Raw genomic sequence first — 20,501 nt, 5'->3', positions numbered from 1 at the left:
GTTGCTGAGAGACTGGCGCGGTGCTTGATCAAAATTTTTTCAAACACTGTGAGGCACATCCGAGTGGACATCATTCGAGAAATTCAGCTGGTTTTCTGTGAAAATTTTAACGGCTGATGAGAGATTTTAGATTGTTTCTATCGCTGTAAGGACTTCCCACGGAGCGGGACGTCGTGCAGCGCTCCGAGGCGACGTCATCATCCTGTTTCAAGCTGAAAACCTCCAAATTTAAGCCTCTGTTGACCCAGGACGTCGTGAGAGAACAAAGAAGTTTCAGAAGAGGTCGGAATCAGCAGTTTATCCGGACATTCCACTGTTAAAGGAGATTTTTTTTTTTTAATGAAAGACGTGCGGATGGATTGGCGCGTCGGCTCGCAGCCGGCGCTGTGTGCCTGCCACAGGAAAAACACCTCCGTTGGAAGCCTTAAGGACAAGTTGGAACATGCCCTGCTGTTAAACAATTTCTCAGATACTCACTCAACTGAAAGCCACCAAAAGCCGCCTGGATTTTACAAATGGAGGTGGTTACAACACAGAGGTGTTTTTCCTGTGGCAGGTGTGCCGCGCCGGCTGCAAGCCGACGCGCCAATCCGTCCGCACGTCTTTCATTAAAAAAATCTCCTTTAACAGTAGAATGTCCGGATAAACTGCTGATTCCGACCTCTTCTGAAACTTCTCTATTCTCTCACGACGTCCTGGGTCAACAGAGGCTTAAATTTGGAGGTTTTCAGCTTGAAACAGGATGACGACGTCGCCTCGGAGCGCTGCACGACGTCCCGCTCCGTGGGAAGTCCTTACAGCGATAGAAACAATCCAAAATCTCTTATCAGCCGTTAACAATTTACACCGGAAACCAGCTGAATTTCTCGAATGATGTCCACTCGGCTGTGCCTCACAGCTTTTGAAAAAATTTTGATCAAGCACAGCGCCAGTCTCTCAGCAACTTCTCAGACAATGAAAATCCGACGAGGGGGCTGGACCACTCCTACCACAAGGCGTGCTCACAGGCGAATGACGTCACCGACAGGCGTGAAAAAACTCACGCATGCGCACAAGGGTTCAAGCTTGGTTGATGTAATCACACGTGATTCAAATCCATATAGTTTTTTAAAAAAATAAAACTGTCGGTTTCTTTTCTAATAGACCTCGTATTGCTTTAACTTTTCTGTTTTGATGCTTTGTCTTCCTTGGTCTACCAGTATGTTTGCCTTTAACAACCTTCCAATGTTATTTGTATTTGGTCCAGAGTTTAGACACAGCTGACTGTGAACAACCAACATTTTTTGCAACATTGCGTGATGATTTACCCTCTTTTAAGAGTTTGATAATCCTCTCCTTTGTTTCAATTGACATCTCTCGTGTTGAAGCCATGATTCATGTCAGTCCACTTGGTGCAACAGCTCTCCAAGGTGTGATCACTCCTTTTTAGGTGCAGACTAACGAGCAGATCTGATTTGATGCAGGTGTTAGTTTTGGGGATGAAAATTTACAGGGTGAGTCCATAATTTATTCCTCAGAATTGAGTGAGTCCATATTTTTTTCCCTCTGCTTGGTCTAAAAAAGTAACCGTTACTGACTGCCACAATTATTTTTCCTGATTTCTTATAGTGTTTCTTAAAGCCAGAAAGTTGCCATTTGAAATGACTTTAGTTTTGTGTCATGTCTGTGATCTGCTTTTTTTCTACAAAATTATAGAAGAAAAAGCTTGAATCTTCGACTGGACTGGGTTGCTTGACGCGAGGACGTTTCACTATAAATCGCAGAAGCTTCCTCAGCTAAAATTCTTGCTCTGGTGGTCTGACTTCTGTCTTTGACTCTTGCAGAGAAGAATAATCAAGAAGTCACAAAAGCTGGAGTTTTAAACCTAACCAGACCCCTCCTACTGAGAGGCAGACTGCTATAGGCCAGTGACTAAACAATAGCTCTAATTAGCACTTATTGTGCTCTAGTTAGCACCCTCCTGATGACAGGGCAGCTGTCCCTCCTAATGATGGGAGGGACCCTCTCCTGATGGCTCCCTTGACGACTCTGCTGATGACGTGAATGACTCATTACCATGAACAAAAGACTGAAACTGCTTTGACCTGAGTATCCCATTGTAAACAGGGGATAAAGCGTATCTCAGACCCCTTCCCCGGTTAAGGCTGGGTTTCAAACGTTTCACAAAGAATGCTTCCTTGACCCCTCTCTCAAACCATTTCTTCTCTCTGGCTAATATTTTAACTTCCTTGTCCTCAAATGTGTGGTTAGTGTCTTTAAGGTGGAGATGAACTGCAGACTGAGGTCCACTGGCACCTATGTAGTGTTCGTTACAGTTTTCCTGACATCTGATAGAATACACTACATTGCTCTGTTTGTAACTAGGGATCCTGTCCTTAGGGTGAACTAATTTCTGTCTCAAGGTGTTAACCGGTTTAAAGTAAACTGGGATTTTGTGCTGTCTGAAGATCTTCTGTAGTTTTTCCCCTACTCCTGCTAAATAAGGGAGAGACAAGTCAAGCAACCCAGTCCAGTCGAAGATTCAAGCTTTTTCTACTATGGAAACCACCTGGACAACTGAGAGCCTACACAGAAACTTCTACAAAATTAAACAACTGAATGAACATCCTCCGAGGCCGGTGATTCCATAATTATTGCCAGGGGTTGTACATGAAAAATTGTGGTTGACAGGCTGTTCACAAACGGGGGTGAAAACATAACGGCGGAGGAGAAAAAAAATCTTTATTTATTTATTTATTTTTGACTAACTGGACCATTCCGGAGATCAATGCAACTCCGAGGAGAAATTTTTATGGGTATATGGTAGTTGTATAATGGATCACAGTTGAGCCACATGGAGCCACATCCCCTGTTTTTAGCAGGCATGTGAATCGGAAATTAATAGCAAAGTTTACGTAAGTATGATTTTGTGTCATGGTGACTTGTTTGTGGACTCCCACTTTCTCTGTTCTCTTTCTTGTTGGCACGCCTGCTTTTCATCGGTTAATCTTTCACCTGGTAGTAGTTTAGCCATAATGTCACTCAGTATATCAATCCCCTTTCTTCTCCATACTCTCTGCCGTGTCGTCATTGACATGTTGGCGTTCTTTGCATCTGTTGGGTCACATCTCTTCCTGTTTGGATCAGAGGTCCATCTTGCCTGTATGTTCATCTCTCTGCACTCCTCACGTGCTTCAGCCCCTTGCTGTCAACACACTGTGGCTGCTCGTCACATCTGTAATCATGTCTGTCTGCTCATCATAAGCTGTTCTGCTTCTCCAGCTCGTCTCTGTCCATCAGTATGCCTGCATCTTGGTCTGTCCAGCACCCAAGCCATCTGTCTGTGAATCCTCCACTGAGCTGTTACTTCTGCAGTGAAATAAATCATTCCTCACCTGTAAAGACAGTGTTTGTGTGTCCTACATGTGGATTTAGAACTCTTGAATAGGGTTGTGTATCGAAAACTGGTTCTTTTTAAGAATCGTTAAATGATTTGATCCACCAGCATCAATAGCCTTTTTGCTTAATGATTCCCTTATCAGTCCTTCAGTTCACATTACTCCAGAGCTGCAGCTGTTTTTGAAGGTGTTTATGGAGAAAATGATAATTTCTCTACATTGATTGCAGGCCTGCTGTTTCTGCAGCAGGTTTGCTTGAAGCAACGAAGCAGCACTGCGACCCGTTGCTTCACTGATTCTCTGCTTCACTGCTTTTCAGAAATGGCAGGTCTGCAATTTCTTAATTAGTCCCTCTCAAAGCTATTTAAAAATGTCAGTCGTGAGTCACTTTTGTGTGGATTAAAGTCACTAACTGGGACTCTTGTCTTGTTGTGAGCAAGAAAAGAGAATCGTCCTCCGTTCCGTTCGCACAGCTCCAAACGCTGCGCCACTCTCTGCCAAGTAAAGTTAGAAAGATAGAGTCCGGTTGGAATTAATAACTTCCGTTATAGCCGTTTTAAATCAAATGACACCTCTTTCCAAACGTTGTAATGCAAACAACAACCTACAAACAACCAAAACTTTTTTCCCCTCCCAAAATGAGACATCCTCCGTTCTTTATGAATTACATTGATGTTGATGGGCAGCGCAGCTGGCTGTAAGAGCTCAGCTCAGAGATATGGAGTGACATTTGTCTCAATATCTGAAAGGAAATGCTTTTGACAAAAATTACAGATTTTGTTTATTTCTATTTATGACCAATTTCATATTTAATTTCTATTTATGACCAATTTCATATTTATTTACTTTAAGACTCAATAAAATGTTGTTGACATAGAAAACCGGTAAACCCAACTTTTAGTACACAGAAAATTCACAAGAAGTATTGATAAGAGAATCTCTAAGATTTTGGATCGATAAGCGGAATCGATAAAGACATCGATATCGATAAAAATCTTATCAATACCCATCCCTACTCTTGAATGTCCTGACTGAACAAATGACCCAAAATGAATCCAGCAGGCGCAAAGATCAAATCTGTCTTAGGACAGTTTAATCTGCTTTTTAATTATTTTTTGCTGCTACTACTTTGGCAAGGAGGAGGACTTTTTGAATGATGTCTGGACGCTGACTGAGAACCATTGCTGGCTCGCTGACTACATTCCAGAGCTCTTTGATTTGGACACGCTATTCAACAGATGGATGCTTCTGCAGTGGGGACATCGCCCTGATTTATTTTTGTCTGAGGATTGCTTGTGTTCCATCAGGGAGGTAACCTCTCAGAATCCTGGGTCACAAGAGGACGGCTGTTCTGATCAGGCAGAAGAGGACAACCGGCTGGACTGGGAATCTGTTCTCCTGCTCTTGGAAAGGTTTGGCCAATGCACGGATGCTGTGTGTGCCGAGCCAACATGTTGAACATCATTACATGCCTGGTCACTTTTCTGCGCACTGATGGAGTGGGGTTTTTGTTGTTTTTTAAGTTAGTTTGGCCATCAGGCCTGTTCTTCTTGAGCCCTGTCTTTCTCAGCCTGCCTGTCTGTCCATCCACCTGAACTGTCCTTGTGTCAAACCTGTTTTTTCTGCTTTGAAATAAATCCCTGTTCACCTGAAAAGCCTTGTTTGTGTTCTGCCTGTGCGTTCCCTGTACAAAAACAAAATGACAGTGGAGAAATCACAGGTGCTTTCATGGAACACCTGTAGGAGCAGCAAATAAGTGTGTTCAGACCTTGTTTGTAAATACCATTTCGGATTTTTTGTGAGTCACATGTATTACAACACACACCATTGTGTCACCATTGGTAATTTACTAGGACTTGTGAAAATTTTGCTGTTTCACAATCTCAACACATTATAAAGGGAACTACTTCATTAATCACATACTGATAATGTAAAAGTAAAGGTATCACAAATCATAGCTGTGTTGCATAGGATTAAAGACTCTTTAAATAGGGATGCCTTGATTTTGTAGAAATCAGTATTTTAAAAACAATGTACAAAGCTCATATTAAAAACCTTACCTATTAATCTCCAAAACAGAATCACCAAAAGAGAAAGTAAATATGAACTAAAAGGGACTGAGGTTTTCTCAAAACCCAGGTTCAGAGCTACAACAAAGGAAAAATGCATCTCAGTACAAGGCATTGGTTTATGGAACAATCTTAACAGCAAATTAAAACATTCCAAGTGTATATATGTGTTTAAAAAGAAGTTAAAATGGTCCATGTTGGAAAAAAAAAAGAAATTTCAGAGTAGTAGTCAAACTGCTCTGTGTTACGGGGCTTATGTTTTGAAAAAAGCCATGTGGCTGTTGTAGCCAATTAATTGGAATTGTTAATTTTGTTTTTGTGTGAGGAGCAAATATTATAAGTTGTTAACTTCTTCCTCTCCTTTTCATTCATGATAATCTGGTAATAGATTTTCCTGTGTTTTTATTTTATTTTATGAATGAAATAAATAAAGAAATGAACATGAAAAATGAATCGGTGACCTTTTTAGTGATTGTTGTTAACGTGCCTATTGTGTTGTTCCACTCATATCTATAGTTTTAGATTTAACACAAATAACTATTTAAGATAAAATGTGCTAAAGTATTTGGAGACTTGTGCATTTTAAGATAAATTTTAGTAATTAGTTTGGAAACTAAAGTAGAGTTTCCAAGGTAAACTTTTGTATATATATGAAAGACGTGCTGACGGGTCTGCGCGTCGGCTCGCAGCCGCTGCAACGCTCCGCCACAGGAAAAACACCTCTGTTGGAAGCCTTAAGGACAAGTTGGAACATGTCCAGCTGTTAAACAATTTCTCATATACTCACTCCATTGAAAGTCATCAAAAGCCGCCTGGATTTTACAAATGGTTATCAACACGGAGGTGTTTTTCCTGTGCCGCCGCACCGCGCCGGCTGCGTCCCGACGTGCGGACCCATCCGCACGTCTTTCATTAAAAAAAATCTCCTTTAACAGTGGAATATCCGGATAAAATGCTGAAACCGACTTCTTCTGAAACTTCTCTGTTCTCTCACGACGTCCTGGATCAATAGAGTCTGAAATGTGGAGGTTTTCAGCTTGAAACAGGCTGATGACGCCGCCTGAGAGCGCTGCGCGACGTCTCGCACCGTGGGAAGTCCTTAAAGCGACAGTATCACCTCAAAATCTCTCATCAGCCGTTAAAATTTTCACTGAAAACCAGCTTAATTTTTCGAACCATGTCCACTTCGATGTGTCTCACAGGTTTAGAAAAAAATTTGATCAAACAAAGCGCCAGTCTCAGCAACTTCTCAGACAAAGGAATTCCGACGAGGGGCTGGACGACTCCTCCCACAAGGAGTGCTCACAGGCGAATGACGTCACCGACAAGCATGGAAAAACTCACGCATGCGCACGAGGGTTCAAGCATGTCTGACGTAAAAACATATGAATGAAATCCATATAGTTTTTGAAAAAAATAAAAAGGACCTATACTTTATGGACAGCCCTCGTAGTACTCTTGACTATAAAACTTTACATGTAGAACATGTTCCTGGAATTTGTTTGAATTAATAGGCTTTGGTTTTCATAGGAGTGCGAGGAAGGGGCCGAATATGGCAACAGCTTTGTATGTCCACTCTGCACGCTGGATTTCAGCAGTCCCGAGAAACTCATTTCTCATGTCTACCAGGTAAGAGCAATGTTATCGTACCTGCAACAGTTTAGGAGAGAAACATGAGAACAAAGGTCTTGTTCAGACTTCCAGGCTTGATTAATCCTGGTGCCTTGCGGACTGAACAAAAAAGGCACCAGGATTAATCAAACTTGGGTGTTAGCCTGGTCTGAAGCAGAATAGGTTACAATGGTAATTTATGCACTTGTGGGTTCATGAGACCAAGTCAGTTTAATGTAGCCTGGATTACCTAGAAAATCCCATCTTAATCCGCTATCTAGGTTTTTGTGGAATACTCTTTTATAATCATTTTGACACTTTTGATTTTTGTAAAGACAATCAAGAACTGACATGCAAACGTGCAGATAACTAACTTTGATATAGGCTGAAAGGATGTGCATAAGTCCTTCCTCTCTGTAACGTAATCAAGAGCTGTAGACCTGGTGACATTGGTGGCAGTCTACTACAATGCTGTTCAAAAGAACTCCAGGTTCAACATGTACCCAAGGTCTGGAACAATGCTGTGCTAATCCCTGTGCCTAAATCCAGTGGTTTTGTGATTTTTAGACCAGTCACTTTCACATCCATTTTAATGGAGATCTTTGAAGAATTGGTACAGTCAGAAATCAGGAGGCCAACTCTGCATGTTGATGCCATGAAGGTTACCTACCATCAACACAAAGGAGTGACAAATACGAATGTCAGTGCTCAACTTATTTATGAAACAAACATGCAGATCATAAAAATTGGACCTCTGTAGTGGATATGATATCCTGTAGCAACCCCAAACAAATTAGAGTAGCCAAAAGATTTAAAAAAAAATTATTTGTATTTTGCTCAGCTTGTGTTTAAATGTTGTTTGAAGATGTGCCACAGTTTAGTGTGACAAATGTGGAGGGAGCCCGTTGAACACACATCTCCATCTTCTTATTATCCTTGTCAGTGTTTGTTTGTCCCTTTGCCAGCAGGATGGCTCAAAACATTATGAACAGATTTCATATCCGTTTTGTGGGGAGGTGGCCCTAGGGTTCATACAAGGGTTGATTGGATTTCAAGTCATTGCATAGCAAAAATGTCCCTGGTTCCTCATCCTTTTCCAAATCTAATCAACGCTTCCTTGACCCATTGTCCACCTGTAGACAAACTTTCACTGAAATATGTTTATATGTTTTTGTACTATCCTGCTGACAAACAAATACTCGTGATCATAAAGCCACCTCAGTGGGGCTTAAACTAAAGGGAATCTGGAAAGATGCAAAACAAATGGCTGTAGTACTGTTTAGCTGCAAAGCTGTGTAGTCAGTATTTTAAGGTGTAGTCACACTGTGACTGATTGAATAAAACTGATTAGTTTGAAATAATTTGTCCAGTGGCAAAAATTTAGCCCAGTCTCACTTTTCTTCCGTCCTCCCATCACGAAATGCTTCCAATTTTTGTGACTGGGTTTTTTCTTTTTTCTTTTTTTTTACTCACTAATACTAACCATACTCCTAGCCCAAACCCTAACCTTAACCATAACCTAGCCCTACTCCTTCCCCTAACCATAACCACCCTTCCCCCCGCTGCACTTTAAATAATGTGCATCCATCGCGGAAAGAATTACAATAAATTCATGCCCCCATGACGAAAATTTTGCACTTTTCATGACGATATGATGAACCAATAGATTAATGTATATTTCGTGCTGCTAAATCGTGACAATCCGTGAGACTGGGTTCCAAAAATCACATAATCCATCAGTCTCCATGGATTTGGACTATGATGGAATGAGTGGACACACACCAAATGCAGGTGCACAGCGCTTCCAGACAAGAACAGAAGATGAAATATAATGCATGGATAACCCTAACATCTACCGGACATCCACTGTCAAGCTAACAAACAAGTACAGGACAAAACAGGAAATAAAGGTGCTACCACTAGGCGGCCTTGCCTTTTGATGTCAGCTCAAAGTTTTGAGCATGCTCAAAACTTTCCAACTGACTCCCCGGACATCATCTGACAAACAATACATTTAATGAACAAAAACGGACATGACCGGTTATCAAAATTTCATATCTTAGTCATACTTTTTTTTTTCATTCCTTCATAGTATAACATAGACTTTAATCCTTACTTATTGGTACCCATTTGTTGTTTTGATATAAAATTCACTGCCTTTTTAATTTTAATGTTTACTTTTTAAGAGTGGGGCTCCATCTTGATGTATGTAGCGTACCATCTAAGGTAACAAGCGCATTTGAGGCATGTTAAACTCAATTTTGATGTAAGAAAAGTGTTAAATCTGAGCACTCAGTAAGGAGTAGGATGCACTGGGGCCAGATTTAGTCTCTTAACTAATCATGGGTGTGTTTTGGATATGATATGAATTATAATAATGGGATTGTTGCATGTCAATCCTTTTAAGAGTTGTGTGTGCACCTGAAACAGGTGCACTGCTATTTTGATGGTGGACTCAGTAAGTGACAGATGTGAAAGGTTCTGTGGAAAGGAAATCTGTGCCCAGAGCAAGTCATTTACAGGGGTAACATCTACCACAGCTCCCTGAGGTGAAGCAGTTGAGTGTCTTGGCCCTGTGACACCTGCTGCCCGTCCATCTGTCCACCCAGTCTTACCAAAGTATAGATAACATTGAAATCAATGGGAGATATTGCACAAATAACTAATAATTGAAAATCAAAATTTATCATTCCATTTTTCATCCTCAGTTAAAATTTTTCCCCCAGTTCTAGGAATGTGTAATTAATATGCAACAATAATTTGACAGTAGAGAGTTTTGTAATGTCTGTCATGCACTGAATAACTGATTTTATTTATTCATTTTTAAGCACACTACTGTGATGAGTAGCACTAAGAGTTATGTCTGCCCAGTGTGTGGGCGAGCCCTGAGTTCGCCTGGCTCCCTTGGTCGGCATCTTCTCATCCACTCTGAGGACCGCCTCTCCAACTGTGCCGTCTGTGGCCTCCGCTTCACTGACACCAACAACTTTAACAGGTTAGCTTCAGTATAAGCTCTTATCTCATGTCTTTAAAATTTTATATATATATATATATATATATATATATATATATATATACACACAACAAAAATATAAACGCAACACTTTTGGTTTTGCTCCCATTTTGTATGAGATGAACTCAAAGATCTAAAACTTTTTCCACATACACAATATCACCATTTCCCTCAAATGTTCACAAACCAGTCTAAATCTGTGATAGTGAGCACTTCTCCTTTGCTGAGATAATCCATCCCACCTCACAGGTGTGCCATATCAAGATGCTGATTAGACACCATGAATAGTGCACAGGTGTGCTTTAGACTGTCCACAATAAAAGGCCACTCTGAAAGGTGCAGTTTTGTTTTATTGGGGGGGGATACCAGTCAGTATCTGGTGTGACCACCATTTGCCTCATGCAGTGCAACACATCTCCTTCACATAGAGTTGATCAGGTTGTCAATTGTGGCCTGTGGAATGTTGGTCCACTCCTCTTCAATGGCTGTGCGAAGTTGCTGGATATTGGCAGGAACTGGTACACGCTGTCGTATACGCCGGTCCAGAGCATCCCAAACATGCTCAATGGGTGACATGTCCGGTGAGTATGCCGGCCATGCAAGAACTGGGACATTTTCAGCTTCCAAGAATTGTGTGCAGATCCTTGCAACATGGGGCCGTGCATTATCCTGCTGCAACATGAGGCGATGTTCTTGGATGTATGGCACAACAATGGGCCTCAGGATCTCGTCACGGTATCTCTGTGCATTCAAAATACCATCAATAAAATGCACCTGTGTTCTTCGTCCATAACAGACGCCTGCCCTTACCATAACCCCACCGCCACCATGGGCCACTCGATCCACACGCTGTCTGCCATCTGCCCTGAACAGTGTGAACTGGGATTCATCCGTGAAGAGAACACCTCTCCAACGTGCCAAACGCCAGCGAATGTGAGCATTTGCCCACTCAAGTCGGTTACGACGACGAACTGGAGTCAGGTTGAGACCCCGATGAGGACGACGAGCATGCAGATGAGCTTCCCTGAGATGGTTTCTGACAGTTTGTGCAGAAATTCTTTGGTTATGCAAACCGATTGTTTCAGCAGCTGTCCGAGTGGCTGGTCTCAGACGATCTTGGAGGTGAACATGCTGGATGTGGAGGTCCTGGGCTGGTGTGGTTACATGTAGTCTGCGGTTGTGAGGCTGGTTGGATGTACTGCCAAATTCTCTGAATCGCCTTTGGAGACGATTTATGGTAGAGAAATGAACATTCAATACACGAGCAATGTCTGGTTGACATTCCTGCTGTCAGTATGCCAATTGCACGCTCCCTCAAATCTTGCGACAATTGTGGCATTGTGCTGTGTGATAAAACTGCACCTTTCAGAGTGGCCTTTGTGGACAGTCTAAGGCACACCTGTGCACTAATCATGGTGTCTAATCAGCATCTTAATATGGCACACCTGTGAGGTGGGATGGATTATCTCAGCAAAGGAGAAGTGCTCACTATCACAGATTTAGACTGGTTTGTGAACAATATTTGAGGGAAATGGTGATATTGTGTATGTGGAAAAAGTTTTAGATCTTTGAGTTCATCTCATACAAAATGGGAGCAAAACCAAAAGTGTTGCGTTTATATTTTTGTTGAGTGTGTGTGTGTGTGTGTGTGTGTATATATATATGTATGTATGTATGTATGTATATGTATATATATATATATATATATATATACATACTAAACTACAATCATGGTTTGGATATTGTGATTTTTTTTTTCTCATAAGTTATAATAATAACAATAAGTGTGTGTGTGCGTGCGTGCATGCAAACAGTCTCCCCCGTCCCCCAAAATAAGCTGTGCAAAATAATGAAATTTAACTTGTCTTACTCAAGTGGTGTTTCATAATGAAGAATCAGCAGGCTAATATTGTTAACTAAAAGTTTACTTAAAAAAAAAAAACCAGTCAAGAAGCTTGTGTGAAGACTCTGTTCTGGCTCTGCTGTGGAGATGTAACATCCACTGAAAGACAGCCAGACTGCACAGTCTTCAGTTAAGAAAATTTCAAATGAATGTAAAACATTGTGTGTTTGCAGCACTGTGATTCTACAAACACAGTAATGATTTCTGTTTAACATGATGTAAGTAAAACATTTTCACACCAGATACTTTTTTAGGCTCTTCGATTCTTCATTTTTTATTTTTTTGCAGCTTCTTTGTTATATTATTTAATTTAGTTTAAAATGCTGAAGGTGTGTGTGTGTGTGTGTGTGTGTGTGTGTGTGTGTGTGTGTGTGTGTGTGTGTGTGTGCCGGCGGGCGGTGTTAAAACAGTATTGTGTCTTGAAAGTATTTGGGCTTGTATACGTCATTTAATATTTCTTTCTGGTCAATCTGGCATAAAAGAAATGTACATGTAGTCATATGTAGCTATCACTTAAAAGCTGCAGGCTGCTTTATTTGGGGGCGGCTGGTCAAGTAAAAACAAAAGCACACTGAAAAGAACATTTTAACAGAATGTGGGGAAAAAAAACTGATGCAGACCAGGAAGCGTCGGGTGTACATCGGACATAATATGAGGAAGTGCCAATAGGGGGTAAGTTCTTTTACTTTTACCATGCCAATAAATTCTTGTCTTACCTTAGAGAGAAGCTTAAAGATGTCCTCGACACAACCAGGATGGAGGGCAGCAGTGGAGGTGAAACCAGTCCCATGTCCCAAAGCCTCTCCGTCAGTTCTGTGGCCAGTCCAGTCTCAGGCACTCAGTCCTGTCATGGACCAGGCCCCAGCCCCAGTTCTTGTCAAGACCCTCGTCCATGTCAAGCACCTGACCATAGCTCCAACTTGTGTCAAACCCATAGTAGCTGCCAGGGATCCAGTCACATTCATACCCCATGTCAAGTACCCAGACCGTGTCATGGCCAAGGACCAGGACCATGCACAAGCTCTGAGCAGGGACCCTCTTTTCCCTCACTGCCTGACAGTCTCCTTCCTGAAGGACCGTCACTCGCATTGATCCCCGATGCGCTCCATTCCTCCACGTCAGGACTTCCTCCTATCCCAGACATCCTCAGTCCTATGCCAGTGTATCCTGCTGGAGTGTTGCTGGTGTGCAACAGCTGCGTTGCCTATCAGCAGATAGTAGAGTCCCAGTCGCCAATGCGCAAGTGGGCTCTGCGCCGGAAGAATGAACCTTTGGAGGCCCGCATGCAGCGCCTCGAGCGTGAACGTACAGCAAAGAAGAATAAGCGGGCATGTGAAACGGAAGAGGAGCGGGAAATGAGGAGGCTGCGGGACCGCGAGGCCAAGCGGATGCAGAGGATGCAGGAAACGGAGGAGCAACGCGCACGCCGGCTGCAGAGAGACAGGGAGGCCATGCGTTTGAAGAGGGCCAATGAGACGCCTGAGAAGAGGCAAGCCAGGCTGATCCGGGAGCGGGAGGCAAAGAGGATCAAGCGAAGGCTGGAGAAGATCGATCCTGCTCTGAGGACGCAGATAGAACATGACCCTGCTGCTATGGCCGCCCTCACAGCAGACATGAGTCTCTTTCAGTTCCCCTGCCCTATGCCCGTCTCTAATATCGATAACGGTCTGTTCATGAAGCTGCCCTGACTCTGCTGGGCCCGTGTGCTCACAGTGAACCATTCCTGGCTGGTTTACTCCCAGCGTTCCCTGTGCTAAACAACTTTACAAATACAAACTGCTTTAAGTTGAGCAACAAAAAACAAAACAAAAAAACCCCCCTCTAATTTATTACAAACCTTGGGAACAGGGTTGAGAATCTTTCCTGTTGTGTGGACGATGACTTTAAAGCATGTTGTAAAGAGATTTAACACGGTTCATTCTAGTAGGAGCAGTAATCCACTTCCTTCAAGGAGATCTTTTTGCACACGGACCTTTGTTGATGGGAGCGGGCACTCTGTAGCCACAAGCCCTCTCCTTCCTGGTCCGCTCTGCCAGCCCAGTGGCTCAAGTTTACCGGTAGCTACACCTCCCTTCAAGCTGCCGCTGTAGGACATTCATCATCATTCCAACTACTACCTCAGCTATGGTCATGCCCTCTGTCCTGCAGCATCCTGTGTTCCAAAGCTCTGTTTGTACTACACACTACTGCAGAGGATGACTTCTACTGTTTGCTTTCATCACTGTACTAATTTAAAGGGGAACTCTTGGATTTTATTTGATTTACCTAGGCCTTTTTTTAAAGGTGTTTAAGGTTCAACTCCAGGCAAAAACAAAAGTTTTTAATCAGCCCAGGATTTTGTTAGAATACAAACACCTTTACAAGCTAAACTGCTGTGCAATGTAAAGGTACGAGACAAGCTGAAACTCTTGGAGTAAACCGCTGTCACTACCAAATAAACAAAAACATCATTAGATGTGTCTGGTAGCATGAAGACAACCCTTAGGGCTCCTTCACACATAACACCATGTTGAGCAAAAGATGCAGAAACCAGAAGAAAATCCGCAAATCAAAAGAAATAGGGAACCGCGAGACATTCCACCTGTCGGGAGGGACACACAGTTAGACAGGCATGCACAATACCATGGTTTTGTGTTCGCGTATGAGCATGTGGAAAGCCACGTGCACACAGCAGCGGAAAAAAACCCCCACAATTTATAATACTTAATTCCTGTTATAAAGAGCGGACTTGGCCTCCGCAGGAAGTAATGAAATGGCATGGATTACGAGTCTCCCTTTTATCTTTTACATGAATTACCTGATGCGCTCCTCTCATGAAGACATCAGCTGGCATGGCGTGTCCAGCGCACAGTGATCCGCTGGTGACCGCATTGCAGATATGATACGTGTTTTACAGTGTGGGGAAATCCTGCAGTGACACGCGCCTTGCAGTGATTTTCTGCATAGCGCAATATTCACCAGCGTTGTGGTGCGCGGATATGGTGGTCAGCTGAAGCGATATGTGTTTTAATTTATTTCCACATGAGGACAACAAGCTGACGTCTGCGCCTCACGACAAAGATATGCGACTTCATATACTACAAGCCATTACAGGTGTTCCCCAAGCTAACTTTGAAAACCATCAGTGGACCAATTAACTAACGCTAAATTTAGTTCCGAAGACTTTTAGACCGGTAAAATAGTAGAGAAGCTTGAATCTTCGACTGGACTGGGTAGTGTATTCTATCAGATGTCAGGAAAACTGTAATGAACACTACATAGGTGAGACTAAGCAACCTTTACACAAAAGGCTATACCAGCACCGCAGAGAGGGTGCCAGTGGACCTCAGTCTGCAGTTCATCTCCACCTGAAATACACCAACCACACGTTTGAGGACAAGGAAGTTAAAATCTTAGCCAGAGAGAAGAAATGGTTTGAGAGCGGTGTCAAGGAAGCATTCTTTGTAAAACAGTTGAAACCCAGCCATAACCGGGGAGGGGGTCTCAGACACGCTTTGTCCCCTGTTTACAATGGGGTACTCAGGTCAAAGCAGTTTCAGTCTTTTGTTCATGGTAATGAGTTATTCACATCATCAGGAGAGTCGTCAAGAGAGCCATCAGGAGAGGCTTCCGTCCCATCATTAGGAGGGACAGCTGCCCTGTCATTAGGAGGGTGCTAACTAGAGCACAATAGGTGCTAATTAGAGCTATTGTTTAGTCACTAGCCTGTAGCAGTCGGCCTCTTGGTAGGAGGGGTCTGGTTAGGTTAAAAACTCCAGCTTTTGTTGACTTCTGTTTTATTCTTCTCTACAAGAGTCAAGACGGAAGTCAGACTACCAGAGCAAGAATTTTAGCTGAGGAAGCTTCTGCGATTTGAAGCGAAACGTCCTCACGTCAAGCAACCCAGTCCAGTTGAAGATTCAAGCTTCTCTACTATGGAAACCACCTGGACAACTGAGAGCCTACACAGAAACCGTTAAAATGTTTTTGCGGGCATAAGTCCTGTGATGTCTGTATAGCTGTGAAAACATTTTTTTTTTTGGCTTCCTTTCTTTCTGGTCACTAGGTCTCTTTTGCTGAGAGAAGACTGATCTGAGACAGAAGTGCTGGCTCGTTGTCAGTAGCTGCCAGTGTACTGAAATCAATACTAAGTTAATGGTTTAGCTTTTAGCTGTAACTTCCGCTAACTTTTTTAGGGATTTATTGGTTTATCTTTATTATAAAAAGTTATCTTTTCAGTTAGCAGATTATAACTGTTATCGAAGCTAACTTTTTGGTTGGCTGTAACTGTTTAGCCTGTAACAGCATCTGTTTGAGTTCAATACTGGACCCATTAAAATAATTTTTCTTTTTGATTATTTCTTCTTCAAATAATTTAACCAACAAGAAAAAAAGTGCAAAGTCAAAAAAAATCCTTGTTCCCCTTTAATATAAAATGACATTTCATTGAAGATACCATGTTTCTAATTTTGTTTGCAAAGTGAAAAAAATCCTTGTTCCCCTTTAATATAAAATGACATTTCATTGGATACCATGTTTCTAATTTTGTTTTGTTGAATACACAGAGCGTGGAGTATCTTCCCTCTCATCTTGTCAGTTGTACCAGTTTATGCATCTTTTTTTTTTTTTTTTACCAGTATTTAAGTTTTCCTTTTGTTGTCACTCTGAACAAGCTGCTGCTGTTACTCTACCGTACAATACAGTAGTTACCTCTTAAAGATTTTTTAAATTTGTTTACTTGAATTTTGAAATGAAACGAAACCTGTTTTCAAAAAAATGTTGGGTTGTTTTAATGTGGAGGATGGTATACAGGTGACATTTGTGTAGCATTAGCATGCATCTTTAGTTCTTAAAGCTGCAGTGCCTCTGCTATAACTTCTGATTCATCATTTGCGTTTGCTGCAAAATTAGTGGAATATTTCATTTAATCTGATGGTTTTATATAGACATTACTGTTTTTCTGAAAAGGGAGAGTTTGTGTCATCTGTATTCTTTTACTTCATTCCACCACACATTTATGCAATATGATGTGAATATTTAAATTTTTTGCATACCTTTTGGGGTTTAATGATAGTTGTTTGAATCGTGCTTAGAACCTCCCCCAACGGTGTAATTTCCTGCTTCTAAATTTGTTTTTCTTAAACTATAACTTGAAGCAAAAGATCAGTTTTGTAAATGTTTTCAGAATATTAAGAATGAGTGATTAGCTCTGTTTGAGTCACTCCTAGAGAATGGCCCGTTTACACAGCTGTTTGTTTCAGCAATTTGAAGAAAAGTGGAGGGAAAAATGCTATGCGTCTTCTCTAGGAGTGCATCAAACGTCTATGCAACCCCACACATCCTGAGGGAAATTATTCTGTTTCACCGAAACTATGCAGAATGCAACTTTAAGACTTCAATGTAAAAGATTTTTGGCTTCTCAGGCATTTTATCTCAGTGAGAGGGTTCAGACCCTTAACTCATGGTCCATAAAATCATGTTTTGATCGATCATGATGTGGTAGTTGTGAAGGTTTAAAAGAAAAAAAATTCTGAAAAAAAAATGGATTAACTGAGGTGGGGGGCGTCTCACTGCTGTCCTCTTGATGACACAGTAAGGGCAGATCAGTGGTCCACATAAAGGTTTCAGGTGTCACTTCTCCTTTTATGAATACTGCGTATTCTCACAGGTTGCTCTCTGATTCACCTCTGAAATTGCCGTAATGCCCTTTGTGCTATCGTAGATTAACACCTGAAGCTGTGGTTTTGATGAGCAGTCCGATTCAGTACAGGTTTAGATAGCACTGCATGTCCTCCTGGAATGGTTCACTATCAGTTTGTGTTGCAATTATGCCTGCCTTTAAAAAAAAAAAAAAAAAAAATTTATAAACAAGAAAAAGTTGCTCTAAATGTCCATGTTTACAAACGAAATCTTTGAACAAGGCCAAAAGAGTGCTCAAGAACACACACATTAACGGGGATATGGACGCATTCTTAAAGGATGGCAGCTTGGGGCAGCAGCCTGGTTACCGCACAGATGTTAAACTGTTGTACAGATCGAGATCTGGTAAAGAATGTGGAAATAAATATCGACTTTGTTATAACTGTAGCATCATCTTTGATTTCCGTCCTTGCCCTTTTTTTTTTTTACCCCCGTTTCCTCCACGGCAAAACAGAAGGATGCTACAGCCTACAGTACCTCTCAGCATCCACCTGTAAACTTCTACTACACAACTGTGTAGTAGAACAAATCACCTGTTTGGTCAAGATGACAATTAACATAGAACATCATGGAAGTTCAAGATCACATTTCTGTTTTCTTGAGTTGGGTTTCTTGGCGAATGTTTGCACCACAATGGGATTCTACTCTTCAAACCACTGCTGCTCGAACACCCTTAAACATGCTTTATCTTGCACCCGGTGCAGCGCACAACACAAGTGTTACTGCTGCTTTCCAACCAACAGTAATTTGCACATCCATGTTGACTAGCTAACAAATGTACAGTTGTGTTCAAAGTAAGTGTTTTAATAAAGTGACTAAAGCTCAAAATCCTTATAACAGCTTATTTCCATACATGCACATAAAATGTGCCAAATCAACATGCGATCCACTCTGGATCCAGAGTGGAAAAGAATTTACTTTCCATACACAAATGCTTTGGGAACACTGCAGTCTATTCCAAATCAAACTATGAAGGAAAAGTTATTAGATTACAGAAAGTGAATAAAAAGGAACATTAGGCTGTTACATAGAAATGCATTTTTCTTTCTGTGGCCCTTAATGTAGATGCTGAATGTCATGCATTTCTCATTAAAAATGAGTAAAATTGGTCATTCAGCACATTCAGAACAGCATACTTTGATTAAAAAGCTGGAGAGGAGAAAAGAAGTGCAGAAAATTATAAACTGCTCTGCAAAAACCACCATTCAAATGGATCGAAGAACAGCCAGAATGGCACAGACTCAGCCAGTAATCAGCTCCAGATTCATCAAAGGTGTTCTCAAGTTACCTGTGAGTACAATTAGATGATGTATGTGAAGCCAAGCTATGAGCAAGAAGCCCCCCACAAAATTCCACTGGACAAAAAAAAAAGCATACTGAAGAGGTTACAGTTTGCCAAAGAATACACTGACTGGCCTAAAGAGAAATGACAAAACATTTTTTGGACTGATGAAAGTAAGATTGTTCTTTTTGGCTTGTAGGGAACACAGACAGTTTGTCAGACAACCTCCCAAAAACTACATTCAAGTCACAGTCTACTGTGAAGACAGTGAAGCATGGTGGAGCAAATTAGCCATCGAGTAGTCGAGGACTAAATCTGACTGAGTTAAAACAATTTTGAATCCTAGGTGAAACTCAAATGTATATAAGCACAAAGTCACAAATACAAAAAACAGCATTAGCATGAAGGCAATGCCTACATTCATTTACTAGGCATAGACCACCCATTTGAGATGAATAATTCATCTGCCAAGGCTCACACTTCCTTCAGAGTGAAGGGAGTGGTGGCTTTTGACGAGTTGACTAATAAAAAAATAGTCAACTAGTTGGATGTTAGCTAGTCATAGTCAACCATTATGACTAATTAGCCCATCCCTACGATTTATTGCATACCAGGGATTATGGATCAGTTTGAATACATCAAAATATTTGAAGAGGTCATGTTGCTTTATGCCATAAAGGAAATGCCCTTTGAATGGGTGTTTCAACAAGACAATCCCAATCACCAGCAGGCGAGCGGCATCTTGGTTCCAGACCAACAACAGTAATGTTATGGAGTGGCCAGCCCAATCCCCAGACCTTAATCCAATAGAAAACCTGTAGGGTGACATCACAAATGCTGTTTCTGAGGCAAAACCAAGAAATGTCTTCACAGGTGCCAGAAGCTGGTTGAATTCATGCAACACAGACATGAAGCGGATTTCGGGAACAATGGTTAGACAACTATTAGTTCAGTGAGTCACAGGAAAGATAAATCAAGAAATTTCCAGTTTATACAGTAAATGAGTTTGTACAGAAAAATGCAGACTTGTATTTTTTTGAAAAAATCCTTTTCACTTTCTGTAAAGAAATAAATTTGGTACATTTTTCTTTGTTTTGATTTGGAATAGAATGTGCAGTGTTCCCAATACATTTGCATGTATGGAAATAAAAGATGAGGATTTTGATCTTTACTCACTTTTTAAAAACTGTACTTGTATATGCACCTGTAAGGGGGGGTGTCTAAAATGAGTTGTAGTCTGACCCAATGATGGTGCTTTACTATCATGAGAGCAGAAAGCAATTCTGGCATTATCTGAATGGCAACATAGCAGGGAAATAAATATAACCTGTGTCCTTGATAAAATAGCAAACTGTAGTTGGACCTGCCCCAAAGGTACTTGCACTATGCAGTTGCTTCACCACAACAAAGCACCACACATTTTAAATAAAACACATCCATGCGTGCTGAAGGAAGTACAAGTAAAGCAACATGACAAATACATCCATTGGAAACTAGCAGTAACACTTTGCACTGTACGCTGCTTTACACAGAGATAAGACCCAGAAATCTTAATGGACAAATTTCT

At 41.4% G+C, this 20,501-nt stretch overlaps 1 protein-coding gene across 4 annotated transcripts in view; it reads left to right on the top strand.

Moving 5' to 3' along the window:
* Window positions 1-14,245, top strand: part of LOC117527782 (zinc finger protein 821) — a 74,563-nt gene extending 60,318 nt beyond the window's left edge. For all 4 annotated transcript variants that reach the window (XM_034190297.1, XM_034190294.1, XM_034190287.1 and 1 more), the window contains exons 4-6: window positions 6,977-7,075; window positions 9,886-10,052; window positions 12,695-14,245. In XM_034190297.1, the coding sequence (XP_034046188.1) occupies window positions 6,977-7,075; window positions 9,886-10,052; window positions 12,695-13,661 (1,233 nt within the window). In that variant the 3' untranslated portion in view covers window positions 13,662-14,245. The remainder of the gene's footprint in view (window positions 1-6,976; window positions 7,076-9,885; window positions 10,053-12,694) is intronic.
* The last annotated feature ends 6,256 nt before the right edge of the window (window positions 14,246-20,501 follow it).

Source organism: Thalassophryne amazonica, chromosome 2 (genome assembly GCF_902500255.1).
Source record: "Thalassophryne amazonica chromosome 2, fThaAma1.1, whole genome shotgun sequence".
In the NCBI taxonomy this organism is placed as follows: domain Eukaryota; kingdom Metazoa; phylum Chordata; class Actinopteri; order Batrachoidiformes; family Batrachoididae; genus Thalassophryne; species Thalassophryne amazonica.
This window is presented reverse-complemented; position numbering and strand designations above follow the sequence as displayed.